We start from the raw sequence: 14,037 nt of genomic DNA on the forward strand, positions 1-14,037 counted from the left end.
CAAACTTAGCAAGTTCCCTTCTTATAAAAGGAAAAGAAAGCGAAAAGGGAGGGGGGAAAGGAATGGGAAGAATCCCAAGTGAGAGCGTGAAGCCCAGGTGAAAGGCTGGAAAATCCGTCACCGCGACTGGAACCCCAAATGGAGCAAGAGAACTCAGAATGTGCCACCAGAAATAAATCAAAACATCAATGTTCCGATGAATGAGGTCCACCCTCCAGCTTTTTCTTCTCTTGCATCTTCCTTGCGTCCAGCTGGCCGGCCTTCCTTCCTTTCTTGGAAATTCGGCTCGCTCGCTCGACCGGAAAGGAACAAGCACACCGTTCCTCGGTGCAGCGCACGATGGATGGGGGGAGACCGCAACCATCACAGGGACTCACACAGAGAAGCGACAAGCACATTCCTTGGACAGCAGGCCATTGAGATTTTAGAGCGGGTTTTGAAAGGTGACTTTTCCAAGCGGGCGAGGCAGAAAGATGCCTTCTGTTTCAAACGGATGGACCCTGTGTTTTGATGTTCACACCCACCCTCCCAAACCTGGTCACTTCCAGCTGTCTTGAGCCATACCTTCTCCTTGTTGGACCTGCCGCCTCCCAGAGGATGCTGGGCCCCGGAGTCCAGCTGCAAACCAGCCACCCCTTTCCCCCATCCCTTATCCTTTAATACCCTACCAAAGATGTCTTCCATCAGCATCTTCTGTTTTAACAGACAAACAGCCGCGGCCCCCTTTCTCTGGGATGCACTCTCAGGAAATTTGGGAAAACTGATGCAGCAGAGTGATGCTCATTTGCGTTATCCCCGCCTGCTGCCTTCCCGGGTCATCCCACCAGCATCTTTGACCCCCCCCCCCCGCATCCCTGTCCTTTTCTCTTTTGGGGGGACGAAGGAGGGGGGGAACGGGTGCCTATAACTTTAAGAAAAGTCTCTTTCTTTCTCCCCCCCCCTTCTCTGTTCTTTTTTTTCTTCTCCTCCCATTAACCCTTGGAGGGCTGGAAGGAATTTTTCACACCCTGCCCTGCTTCCCCCTGGTCTCTCCCTCTCTCTGGCCCCCCCTCCTGTCCCACTTTCAACTTATCTCTCCCTCCCTCTCTCTCTTGTACTAAACAATTTTTCGGCCGTGTGTAGGAGTGGATGAGTCAGGGACACAGAGAAAAGGAAGAAACTTTCCCCCTAGTATATAAATATATATATATAATTCTCTTCTCTCTCCCCCCCCCCCGCTCTCTTCTGGCTCCCCCTCTTCTCCTTCTTTTGGAGAAGTAAGCATTTAGGCAACCGGGAGGCGCGGCCGGAGAACTTGAGCGGACAAGTTCCTTCGGATCGAGGTAGATCGAGAGAAAGAAAGCAGCCAGACATCGGTAGCGACCGAGGGAGCTTCGGATCTGACTCCAGCTCCTCCAGGACCAGGCGCAAGCGCCGGCCCAATCCGGAGCGAGAGGAAGGGGGGAAAAATCAGGTGCAAGCTTTCAAGGACTTTCAAACCCCCAAGCCTGGAAAAGCCGGGACGGAAATCAGCGCTGGCAGCGAGCAACCAGCGAGTGGGAAAATTCGCAGAAAAGCAAAGTTCTCTTGGCGCGCGCTTCGGTTCTCCTGCGCTCCGGAGTCGAGCCGGATATTATTCCGAATTTCCACAAGGAGTTTTGGGCCAGTTGAGAAAGAAAGGGGGGCGCGCGCGTAATTCCTATCCCCTGGACGTTTATTTTCCTGGAGTTTGCTTAGTTTCCAAACTTGCGACCAACCCTCCTTCCCTCCATCTCTTGGGGGGGGCTGACTTCACCGCTGGTTTCGTCACTTGTTTTTCGGAGACGGGCTCCGGCCGGGGACTTTCCTCCTCCGCTAATCGGGGCGAGCTGGGACCGAGAGGGATCGGGGCCCTCCTGGCTTTTGCGCCCCTCGGAGCCCCCGATCCTATGAGCCACTAGCGCCGCGAGTCCTTCTCTCTCTCTCTCTCTGCCCCGGGAGCGCGTCGGAGTCCTGGCCGGAGATGGGTCGGCGCGCCCGGGGGCTCCTCTCCTGCTTGCTGGCCTGGTGGGTGGGCGTCGGAGGCGCCCAGGAAGGTGAGTGGCTTGGGCACGCGTGTCGCGGATGCTCGTGTGGACGCGGGAGGGAACGGGCTGCGGGCCGAGGAGGAAAGAGAAAGCCGCTCGGGACACCGCGAGCGCCGGGCGGCGGATGCTGGGTGTTGTGGTCCAGACAAAAGTCATGGTTCCCAGTCGGGATAGCAGGGTAGTAAGAGCCGGGGAGAGATGCTGGAGGATGTTTGCAATCAGTGGGGGACGACCTGGGTTCAAATGATGCATTGGCGGCCACAGGCAGGGAGGGAGAAGCCTCCCTCATTCAGCCTTAAACCTACTTTGTGGGGTTGTTGTTAAGAGTAAGCGAACGTCAAATCCCTCTTTGGTCGGGATGTTCATCACGTTTGTTTAATCATTTAAAATATTTGTGCCCCGCCTTTCTCCTGAAAAAAGAGCTCCAGGTGGCTTGCAACATTTAAAAAAAACTATATATTTAAAAGCTCAAAAAAGTCTGCAAATGTTAAAAAGCATCAAATAGATGCCACGCTAGAACTGGCCTTGTGGAAAGCTTTTGTGGTTGTTTAGTTGTGTCTGACTCTTCGTGACCCCCATGGACCAGAGCAAGCCAGGCCCTCCGGTCTTCCACTGCCTCCCGGAGTTGGGTCAGATGTGGAAAGCGACCAGCAAGCTCTTTCTCCTGCCTTTTGGGGTTACTGCAAGAATAAAAGGGGGTTTCACGTGTGCCCCTTTTCTCTTGAACCTTTGGAGCCAGGATGGAGTCCTGAGACTCTTCTCATCCAAGCTGACATTTTAGGATTTATTCTGAGGACAAAATTTGGTCCCCCTTTTGAATAGTGAGAGGCGGCAGGAGGATGGGTGGATGAGCCTAAGGTTGAGGTATCTTCCAGGGAGCTCCGGAGACGATTCCCATCTAAGTCCTCACAGCAACCTTGTGGGGTTGGCCGAGAGGGCACCACCGTTCAGTGCTGGGAGATGCCCTAACCACTGCACCGCACTGCTTCTCAAAAAAGAGAGAGAGAGATGGGATTTCTCAACAGGCTGTCTCCAAGCTTGGGGTGACTGCAGGGTCGGGCCCGATGATTCAGTTCTCCAAAGTGGGGCATGGAGAGGGGGGGGGAGTCTTTCAGGACCGTCCTCCCTCCAGATGTGCCCCCCATCTCTTGTCACCTCTGGGTCTCAGAGGGAAACCTGATTCTTTCTGAGCTGGGAGTTGCAAATGGTGGTCTTTGTAAGTGGAGAAAAAACTTTCTGTGTGGCCCGGTGCGGCCCTTGAAGACTCTTTGCTTCTAACTGGGTGGCTCCGTAGCCCTGGGTCACCCCTAGCCTCCTCTCCCATTATTTATGTCATGCCAGGGGTGTCTAAGAATCTCCTCTGTTTTTCTGAAACAAAACAGCAAAGTTCTCGGCCACAAGAAGTTTGCAATTCACATTTGAATCGAGCTAGAAGAAGGTCCAGAAGAGGAAAATTAAAGGTGTTAGGAGATCAAATTAAGCCAAAGGACCGTAATCTCCAAAGTCATGTGTCTGTTGGGGATTCTGGGAGTCGTAGTCCACGCTCTAAACTTAGCAAACCCAGCTGCAAGGAAGATTTTAAAGATTTCAGGATCATCTTGATTTTGGAGCTGAGGACTCAGAAGTGCTGTTTTTAAAAAGGTGGCTTTCTCCCGTCATTGTTGAACTGTGATTCTAATTGATGTTGTCAAGACAGTGCAGTATAGTGGTTGGGGATTGGGAGATCCAGGTTCCAAGTCCTCATTGAGCCATAAAATTCAACATTGGGTTTCAGGCCAGATTCTCCCTGTCAGCCTGCTGTTCCTCGCAAGGCGATTGCTGTTCCAGGCGATTGTGTGATGAAAGCCGAGGCCAAGAAGGTGATGAATTCCACTTTTGAGCTCACCGGAGGAAAGATGGCATCTAAATATAACAGATAACTAAAATAGATCAAAAATAATAGAAAGAATTCTTATACTCCTAAATAAATCTGAACCAAAAAAAAAAGTGTGGCCTTGGGACCTGCTGTCCGTCCATACCAAAAGTTGAATTCCAGAGGGTGAAACGCAGAAGCTTGGCACAGATGCCAAGAATATTGTTATTATTTTTTTAAAAAATGGCTTCACCTTCTGTAATGGCTTCACCTTCTTTAAAAAACAACATATCTCTATAGGAGAACACGACTTGCAGTTTTTCCTTTCTCTGTGCTGAATAAAATATGTAAGAGCTACCACCTTCCCGTAGGATGTTGGTAAACACCAGCAGAAATTAGGATCCTGTCTCTGCTCACGAAACAGGAATAGTGAAGCCCAGCCCTTCGCTATTCTTTAGCTGCCCGGATTGTGTGACAGGTTGATCTTAGGACAAACCTGTCTCCTTGTGGGGTGTCGGCGAAACAGGTTGTTTTGAAAGTTTTGCTAAACATCAGGGCGGCCAGGAGGCTCTGCCTTGCGCTTCGGAAGAATTAGCAAGACGGGTTGAGTCACTTTAAAGTTGTTTGACTCCGTGTTATGATGAGATGCTAGCATGGATCCCACTCAAGTCATGGCAAGGAAGATGATGAAAGACCAACCCCGTCCAACCTCTGAACAACAACAACGACAAAAAGCACCCGTGGAATTCACAAAAATTCCCAAGCATATTTCTTCCTGTCTGCAAAAACAGCCGGTCTGTACATGAGACGATACATCTCAGCATGTCACCATTTGATTAGATAAAAATGATATGGGTTGAAGGCCATCCCAGAAGGGTAAAAGGCATAACTTTTCCTCTGGGCCAGACGTTCTCCACTTTGGGTCCCCCAGGTGGGGTTTTTTTGGGACTACAACTCCCAGAAAACCTCACTTGTGGCGAAGGCTTCTGGGAGTTGTAGTCCAAGAACATCTGGGGACCGAAGGGTGGGAACCACTGCTCTAGACCTGAGCTAAGAGGCACAATGAAAGGAGGGAACCGTTTTCCAGAAAGCTGCTTTGATGAATGTTTATGTGCAAATGCAAAATTAGAAATCTTGTCATTAAAAAAGCACAGCAGTGCACCTAAACGAGATGGCCACAAATGAGCTTTGTTCTCCAGCTGTTAGCTGTGGATCTCTCTCTCTTTCAGGTTCTGTATCTTTAAATTGGGCTTGGACTGGGAAACCTGTTAAACAAAAGGCCTCTTCTTCCTAAAACAGCCCTCTTGGGTACAGGTGCATCTGTCCAAACAGGTGCAAAACGTGGATTGGCTGCTAGCTTCCATATTGGTCCATGGCTGGGTCGGTGTCTTCCTTCCCGGTAAAGGGAGCGCTCAGGTTGAAACCTAAACTGTGTCACCGCCTACGTGACAGGCAGGACAGAGGGGCCCATAAATGGTTGGAGGCTGTTTTACATCCCTTTGAAGAAGTGGCACCCCTAAGGGGAAAAAAGTTTGGCTTTAACCAAATGGCACTCAGCCCCCCCCCCCCAGCTGCATAACAGATCATTAGCCCTCGACTTAAAAACCAGTTTTGAGAGGGACAAAGGATCACTCTGCATCAGGCCATCAGGGATTGCTGAGTGTTCCAGGAATAAAAATGAAAGAAGCCCTAAAATGTACTGGAAATGGAATGCAATTTTAATTTTTTTTTATTATTTTGTTGCATTTTGGGGATATGGTTTGGGTGGGTGAACTACTTTTTCCAAGGAGTGAGCCAGAGAGGTTATTATTATAGGGTCATCGGCGTTTCCCACACCCCCTCACCTTTGCACAATGTTTAAGTGGAACGCGGGGTTTGTAGAGGAATCCGAGGTCTCTGGTGTAAGCAAAGAAGCGGCGTGTGTGGGGGGGAATGCAGAGAGAAGCTTGCCTCGGTTCTAAGTGGCAAAGCTTGGAAAATGTACATTTTCAGACCACCACAGCTGTCCTGGGGGTTGGGGGGGGGAGGAAGGGAGACTCTGAAACTGAAGCTGTGGATAATGCAGGTTGGGATCTTGGAGTACAATTTGTGAAACAGGATAGAACATTAAAAAATAAGTAAATAAAGTGGCTTTGGAGAGTAAGACGGAAGATGAAGGTGCGTTGCCACTTGTTATTTAGTGTGGCTTTAAGAGCGGCAAACCGAGGAGAAATACAGCTCTCGCTGTCACCAGATATTTATTTATTTATTTTTATTCTGCCTGCCCTCCAAGGGATTTTGCTTATTAAAAGCTGCCACCCGTGTCTGGTGAATATAACCCATCGTATCGCAAGCCTGGGAGAGCCGTGAGCTTCGAGGCTCTGCCGGTCACCTTCCCAGAGTACAGTATCGGGGTGGCCTCGGTTGGGCACCACCGAGGACTGGCCAAACGGATGCTTGCAACTGGACAGGGAGAACGTGTCCCATAATGTGTGAGAAACCGCTCCCTCCTTAAAGCCACAGGAGTTGTGTGAGTGGAGGAGAAGAGGGCCCTCTGAGTCCCAGATAGATATGTAGGGGTCGAATGTGGTTTATGCCTAGAGAATTGAGGAGCCCTTTGCCCATGCTCAGAGAGACAGCGGTCTTGACGATGGCTTCTTGTGCTGTAGGAGTTGAGCCCTGAGAAAAGGCTAGGGAGCCTCACTGACCCCAGTCAACCTTCCTCAGGGTTAGGGATTATATATAAATAGCACCCCGATACTAGGTCCCAGGAGAGGGGGTGCTTTTATTTGCCAATTGATTGCCCCCTTTCTCTCAAAACAGAAGTGGGAAACTAGCCATGTTCCTGCCCCACGGGATTCTCCCAGATCTGTACCGATCACCAAAAAATAGTTTAGACCTCTGGCTTCAGAGCCAGAGGTTGGGGGTTCGATTCCCCATCCGGCCTCCTGGACTTGATCTATAGCATCCCTGCCAGCTCCGTCGTTCGAAGATGATGATTGAAATGCTGGAGAGCTCATTGGTTTGGTTGAGTGTTCAATTCCCCACGGGGGTGCCTCCTTTGACAGGGGGCTGGGCTGGATGATCATTCCAGAGGGTCCCTTCTGGCTCGGCACTTCCAAGAGGATGATTATAAATGCCAAAAAAATATATATATATATATTAAGCTGGAACTGGCTGGCTTTAAACACCGAGGACTGCGCACTGCTGGCGAAGGCCCAGGGGCAGGGATTTCCAGAAGGGGAAAAATGGCAACAGCTTTTTCTGTGATAAGGGCCAACGGATGCAAATTTAGGGCAGCTGTTGTTGCTTTGGTGTGATGCTGTTTCCACCAAGCAAGGAGCGGCTGTGATCTTCGGTCTTGGAGTGGGTGTGTTTGGTGGGGATGTGGGGATGAGGTAGTGATGTTGGGGGGCGGGAGGCAAGCTGTTGCCCCATCTGGAAGGAGACACACACAAAAAACACTTCTGAGCATCCCTAGTGAATTAGTAGATTGTGATAGCCAGTTGAGGAGGGAGGAACATCATCTCCACCCTGCGATGCTTGGTGCCAAAAAATTTTCTCCGGGGGGGGGGGCTGGGAGCGGCAGGCTTCTTCACACCATTTGGTCGGTGAGATCATCGGGTGGAAAGGGACTCCGAAGGTCATCCAGTCCAACCCCCCCCCCCAATAGAGCTGCACCAGCCCTCCACTCCCTGCTCAGTGGAGGTGAAACATGGTTATGCCCGAAGGTTAGACTTGACATGTAAACGTAAAAGACAGACATCTGATCGGAGAGGCTTCCAGATAACTTTGGAAACCTGGGAAGGAAAAGGGGGGGTTGTTATGGGGGAGGGCTTGGGTACCGCTCCCCAAATCCCACACCCCACAGAGGCCACGGCTGTGGTGGCTACAGGAGGCTGGAAGTCGTCGTTCCAAAAAGACAAACGTTCCCCTTCTCGGTTGGAAACTCCGGTGTGAAGAGAGAGGCGTGAGATCATTCCTCCATCCAGGCTGGGAGGAGAATTCTGTGTCTTGTTTTGCTGTGGTCTCAGTTTCCCTCCGTCCCAATTTCCTTACATTTTCTCTGAACCCCGCGTTGGATTGTCGTCTCGGGTTGCGAAATTCTGTGGGTCTTCCTCCAGGGAAATCCACGCAGCTTTTGTGTTGTGTTTCCCAATGTGCACGCTGTGAAATGCATTTTTTCTTAGTGTGATGTGTCCTGCCCATTTCCCTCATAGACAAAAGAGGATGGTGTACATTCCCCTGCCCAGAGAACAATTTTTTTTTTCCAGTAGTACATGCTGATTTGCGTATACATTACTTTGCAAAAAGGCACAGGCTGGGGGAGGATTTGATGCAGTTGGTTTGAAGTTACTTGTTTGAAGCAGCTGATTTGAAGCTACTCACCGAGCATGAATTTGATAATTTCCTTTTTTAAAAAAGAAAAAAATCAGCTCGTATGAATTTCTCATCCGTTGCCATGAAATAATACATGGTGCCCCCTCCTCTCCCCACCAATCCTAACCAGATGAAAGAGCAGAGAGGCCCAAGAATGAAGTTTGGGTGGCTTCCCAGGGCCCTGGAATGTGTCCTTCATTCCTCGAGGGTTAACAAGAGCAACAGGGCAGGATATTCTCAGATTGATTTAGTCACCAAAACCGTTCCTTTGCTTTTATAGGGACACACACACAGAGAGAGAGATGCATAGATATCTTAGCCATTGACCTACATGTCCCATGTTCCACTATCTGCCTCCGAATGAGGATTGTGTAACTTCTCCTTTTTTCGAGGCGAACCAGAGTGAAGACATCAGTGCTGTGACCTTCTTCCGAATGAGTCAGCCTGTTGGGAAGAGTGACAGAATGGGAAATATAGGTTACGGTCATCTCAGAACCAGCTGGTCATAAGTCATGCCACCCCCCAGGGCCAGAGCAAGGGGTGGGCAACTAGAAGCCTCCCAGACATAGTGGGATGGTTAGCTCTCATTGCTCTTCTTTCTCATGGCTGCTGATTGAGTCTAAGGAGGCTCCTTCCACCCAAAACATCTGAGAGGCCAGGTCACCGATGGGCTTGGATTTTGGCCAAAAGGAGCCCAATTCAAGCCTTCGGTCAGCCACAAACGCCGAGCCCAATTTCAAAATCTGGAAAGAAATCTGGGAAGCACCCTTGTTTGTGAATTTTTGTGCGAGGCCCATATGGCTTATTGTTATTATTGTTCACCTGACTTTGGAGGAAGCCCAACTTATACGCCTTGCGTCAAATGCAGTTTCAGGCCCATGTTTTGGCAGTGTAAGAAGAGCGGAGGTGAGGAGAGGCTTACCTCTTCTCCCACGCGTTCTTCTAAACACATGGCTCCCAATCTTGGGTCCCCAGATGTTTTTGGACTACAACTCCCAGAAATCCTGGCCAGCACAGCTAAGAGTGAAGGCTTCTGGGAGTTTTAGTCCAAGAATATCTGGGGACCCAAGGTTGGGAACCCCTGTTCTAAACCATTCCCTGTTTCTACAACACCAAGGTTCTGTACCTACATTTTCCCTCACAAAATACATCTAGATTTTAGGATGTAGGTGGGGAGAAGAAGGTACTGTAGGGTTAAGGAAGCTTAGGAAGGGTAATCCGGCAAGAAGGATGATTAATCCTTTTTCTGCGCCCCCCCGCCCAACTTCACTTGTTAAAACAGCTACAACCTCCACCAGTCTTCCAGATAATCATCAACTGGCATTTAGTTTCAGTAACTCACTCTGAGGCTTTAGTAGGAGGAAGAATAAGAGGTTCAATTACTTACAGTTGAACAAATTAAACAGCCATCTGACAAACATGACTGCTTTCAACAACAGACTTCAGTAGACTACCTAACTGTCAGCAGACAACAGGGAAAGAAGCAAAGCAGAGAGGCAGAGCTCTCTTTGAATTCAGAGGTAGGGAAGGAACAATTGTTTAGTGCTGGACAGATGGACAGTCTGATAAAGGCAGCATGCAAGTTTGCAAAAGGAACAGAGGTAAATTACAAGAGCAAAGTGATGGGTAGATCAGGAGTGGAGCATTCCCCCTTGCCCTCTTTCCCACTTAAAAGAGCCTAGACTGAGCATGGAAATGTTAGGACTACAACGCCCAGTATGCTGGGTAGGGATTCTGGGAACAATAGTCCAGGATCTGAAACAGTCCCACCTATTTTGTGTGGACAAAACAGGTTTGAGAGCCGCTGCTTGTCCGTATAAACTTTTAACTCATTAGTCCTGCCTGGCGAGAGGCATTTCCGTTTTTCTCTGGCATTTATTTGGATTTTTGTCCTGTTATACCCACATTGTTTGGTACCTCCGCCCCGAGGGATCATTCAGTCTATGCAACTAACACATCTGGGGGATTTTTTTAAAAAAATAGATCTAAGAAATATTTGAAAACACCACGTGGATAGATAAAAGTGCTCATGATACAGACATCTGTCCTGTTTACTGTACTTATTTGCAATGGAAAAGTAGTAGCAGGAGGGGAAATGAGCTTCATCTGTTGGATTTCTGTCACGCAAGCCGGTTTTGAGCTTCAAGCCGGTTTTGAGTGGTTTTCTCTTGAGTTGTCCTAAAGCTAGCAGGGCATTTTACAGGACATGGAGACATGTTTCCCAATTTGTAGTTTATGTGACCCAAGGGGGTCACAAAGTGTGTTCTGAGTTTGTGGGTTGCCTTCTATATGTTGTAACCTTTATCCCTTGACCTTCTGGAGAGGGATATTAAAGTTAGCAAGTGATGTACGTATGAGGAACAGGCACTTTAGAGCCTTTGCTTTCTGAGAAGGGATGATCTGACCCTATTAAAAAGCCTTTCTTATGCAAACGTGAATTGCAACGTGGATATTGCAAAAGGGGGTCTCCAGCGTAAAAGAATTCAGGAACCACTGCTGTAAATTCTTCAAAAGCCAGAGGGAGGGAGAGGAAGATTTCTGTGCTTCACTGTGGTCCCCGACTGCAACTTTGGGGCGTCCCATGCCAGGGTTTTACAAGAACCATCATTAAAAGGGCGGAGGTGGCCCAGCTGCCCGACATCCTTGGCAGCCGGGGAGGGAGAGGCGAGCGGAGTCATCATCATGATCACCAGCCTGGCTGGCTGGCGAGCCAGAGGAGAACGTCATCCTTCTCTCCTGCCGTCCCAGTTAGGTCCATTCCGGGAGATATGAAAATCGGGGCAAGCCGACATATCGCTGAAAGGCTGCCAACTTTTAAACCAGCCTTCCCTCCCTCTCGTGCCGTTAAACAGCTGCCTGTTTTGCTGCAGACGTTAGCCTCTGAGTAAACATGGAGTGTTTCCCCTGCATTGAAATCTGGGTAACGCCTGGGAATGTTATTTGCGTGGACTACACAACTCAGAATCTCCTAGCCTGCCACTTGGGAGGCACACGGGATGACTCTGTGAATTAAAGACCCCCACTGGGTCCTCTCCTTCACAGACCTCCACAGGTCTTGCAAGCTCCAAGTGGTGGTTTCCTGGACTGAGTCAATGCATCTCGTATTAGGCCTTCCTCTTCTCCTACTGCTTTCCATTTGTCCTAAGGTTCTTTCCTTTCTTAGCGAGTCGTGTTTTCTCAGGATAGTTCCAAATTAGGACAACCTCCGTTGATTAATTTTATCCATTTTTTGTAAACGGCCACAACGTCAACAAATATAAAGCCAGCATTTGAGAACCTGGTAGTTTTGGAAGAAGGGGTGTGGTTCCCCAGTACTGTATATATATATTTTTGGTGCAGTTTTCTTGTCTGGAAGACCGTTGGGGCCCTTCATAGCACTCTCTCTTTCTTTCCAGCTGTGTACTTCCAAGAAAACCCTTCTAACCTGACATCCTCATTGGGTAAAGACGTGAAACTCTCCTGCTCCGTCCACGCCGTGGGCGAACCCCCTGAGATCAGCTGGCTGAGGGACGGTGCAGTCCTGGAAGTTGCCGACAGTAACCAGATTCAGGTGCCTGTGGATGATGAAGAATGGATGACCACCAGCGAACTGAGGTGAGCCCCCGCAAGATAAGAGTAGATGGGTTCCTTGGAGAACAGGGCCAACCGTCTTTGCTATGCGTGCACTGCCCTGTTTCCCCGAAAATAAGACCTAACCTGAAAATAAGCCCTAGTAGGATTTTGCAGGATGCTCATAATATAAGCCCTACCCCAAAAATAAGCCCCAGTTAAGTAAAACCTCCACCACTGTGCAGCAACCAGAAGATGACATGACTGCAAAATAAAATATCCCCTGAAAATAAACCCTAATGTTTTTGTTTTTTTGTTTTTTGGAGCAAAAATGAATATAAGACCCTGTCTTATTTTCGGGGAAGCGTGGTAGAATCCGACGGGAAACTTCACGTGAATGCAGAGGCACCTTTTCCCAGGAAGCATCTGGCAGCCGTTTGTTGGGACTGTTCTGACCTTAGACTGGGAACATTGGATAGCTCCGTGGTTTAGATATCCAGCTATAGAGCCAGAGGTTGGGGGTTCGATTCCCCGCATTGCCTCCTTGACTGGGGTTGGACTCCATGGTCTATAAGGGTCCCTTGCACCTCTGAGGTTATGATTACTACTCTAAGGCGAAAGGGATGTTCGGAACCTATAGATTTTAGGACTTGAGCTCTTGGAAGCCCTACACAAACCTGGTGAACGGTAAAGGATGGAGCGAGTTGAAATCCAAAACATTCAGACGCCATCCTTCGGTGGCAGAGAGCTGAGGCAAAGGGAAGGCTTAAGGAAAAAGTAGAATTTGGAAAAGGGACATTTCGGACTAAAAATCCCAGGATCCTCACGTTCTCCAGATTGCGGCAACTCAGACTCAAAAAGTTGTTTTTCCTGAGCATTAGGAAATGATTTGAGGACCAGCCTAGGAGCCTGCAGGCCTCCTTGCTTTGTGGGGGTGCACATGGTTTGGCTGAAGACGGTCCGGGTGTGGATCCCCAGGATTGCCGCTTAAAAGCATCAAGGAGCAGGTGCTAACCCAGCCCCAGAAAACCGAGCCAGCAAACAGGGCCAGCTTCAGATCGGAAGGAGGTTGGGGCAAAATCTCCTGATCTGAAAGTGATCCGTCTGCTCATGCAGCCATCATCTGTCAGAGGACCGTAGGGAGCTTATGTGGCTGCAATCCCAGCCCTCTAAGCAATGGGGGGGGGGAGGTTCCCTCTGCCTTTAATTACCCACAATGCTCCAGTGTAGCACCCCTTCAAGGGCATTGTGGGAAGCTGAAATAGAGGACTCTATCCATCCAGCCAGCCCCTTTTTAGTGCTGCAAAGAGTATGGGGCCAGAATAAAAAATATTAAAAAGAGGCCCCAGGGAAAGTAGGAGCTAGCTGGACTTACTAAGTGCTGGTAGTCCTAGGAGCTTAAAAAAAAAGATGGACTGGTGCACAGGATTGAAGGGTGAAAGTCCCCATGTAATGATGGAGGGTTTGGGTGAAAGTTTCCTTTATGGGATCCGAGGGTGGAGAAGGGAGTATTGTGTCACTTCCCCCCCCCCATTCAGTGCCTGCCAGGCCCATTGGACTGGGATACCCATCGTCCCCACCTGTCACAGCCAAAATTCCTACCGGCTGGAGAGAAGGGAGCAGTAGCACAATCCATCAGAAGAAGACAGGATTAAGAATGGCTCACTTATAAAGTGTTAAGTGCTGCCTCCCTCCCTCCCATTTCATGCCCATGAGCAACGTATAAAGGCACAGTCAGGGATATGAATCATACGGATCTCAGAACAGAGCAAATAAAATTCGGCTCCCCTCCAAATAAGGGAAAAAGCCGCGTCTCCAGCCCCTACGTTGCTCAAAACAGCTGCCTGTTATGTTATGGATGATATAGAATATCCTCTCCAGGCAGTTGTGGGGGAACTATAAACTGTGGAAAATGTAGAGAAACAGGCTTTGAGGTTGCACGTCCAGGGTTAAGACACGATGCCGGCCTCTTTTTCACGTGAAGAGTTCACCATGTTTCTCTCTGAGCTGGTGGCTGGACGGTTCCAGGGGAGGGGGGGGATGCGCGTGCACCGTGCATGAGTGTGTGACTCACTGGGAGATATTATTTCCAGTTGCTCAATCGCGAAGCAGAAGAACTTGGCAGGAAGGCCGGCTGGGAGCCTCTCCCCCCCCCCCCACCTCATCTCCGGGTCTGATATAGGGCTTTTCTCCTCTTGTTTTGCTCACTGCCTAAAGGATTAGCATCCTCTG

The 14,037-nt window shown here is 49.3% G+C and overlaps 1 protein-coding gene across 2 annotated transcripts in view; it reads left to right on the forward strand.

Annotated features, from left to right (window-relative positions):
- Positions 1-886: 886 nt before the first annotated feature.
- Positions 887-14,037, forward strand: part of AXL (AXL receptor tyrosine kinase) — a 56,044-nt gene continuing 42,893 nt past the window's right edge. The window contains exons 1-2 of one of the 2 annotated variants that reach the window (XM_020810870.3): positions 887-2,054; positions 11,652-11,850. In XM_020810870.3, the coding sequence (XP_020666529.3) occupies positions 1,982-2,054; positions 11,652-11,850 (272 nt within the window). In that variant the 5' untranslated portion in view covers positions 887-1,981. The remainder of the gene's footprint in view (positions 2,055-11,651; positions 11,851-14,037) is intronic. The other variant, XM_020810869.3, reaches the window with a different exon arrangement.

Source organism: Pogona vitticeps, chromosome 9, assembly GCF_051106095.1.
Source record: "Pogona vitticeps strain Pit_001003342236 chromosome 9, PviZW2.1, whole genome shotgun sequence".
Classification (NCBI taxonomy): Eukaryota; Metazoa; Chordata; class Lepidosauria; order Squamata; family Agamidae; genus Pogona; species Pogona vitticeps.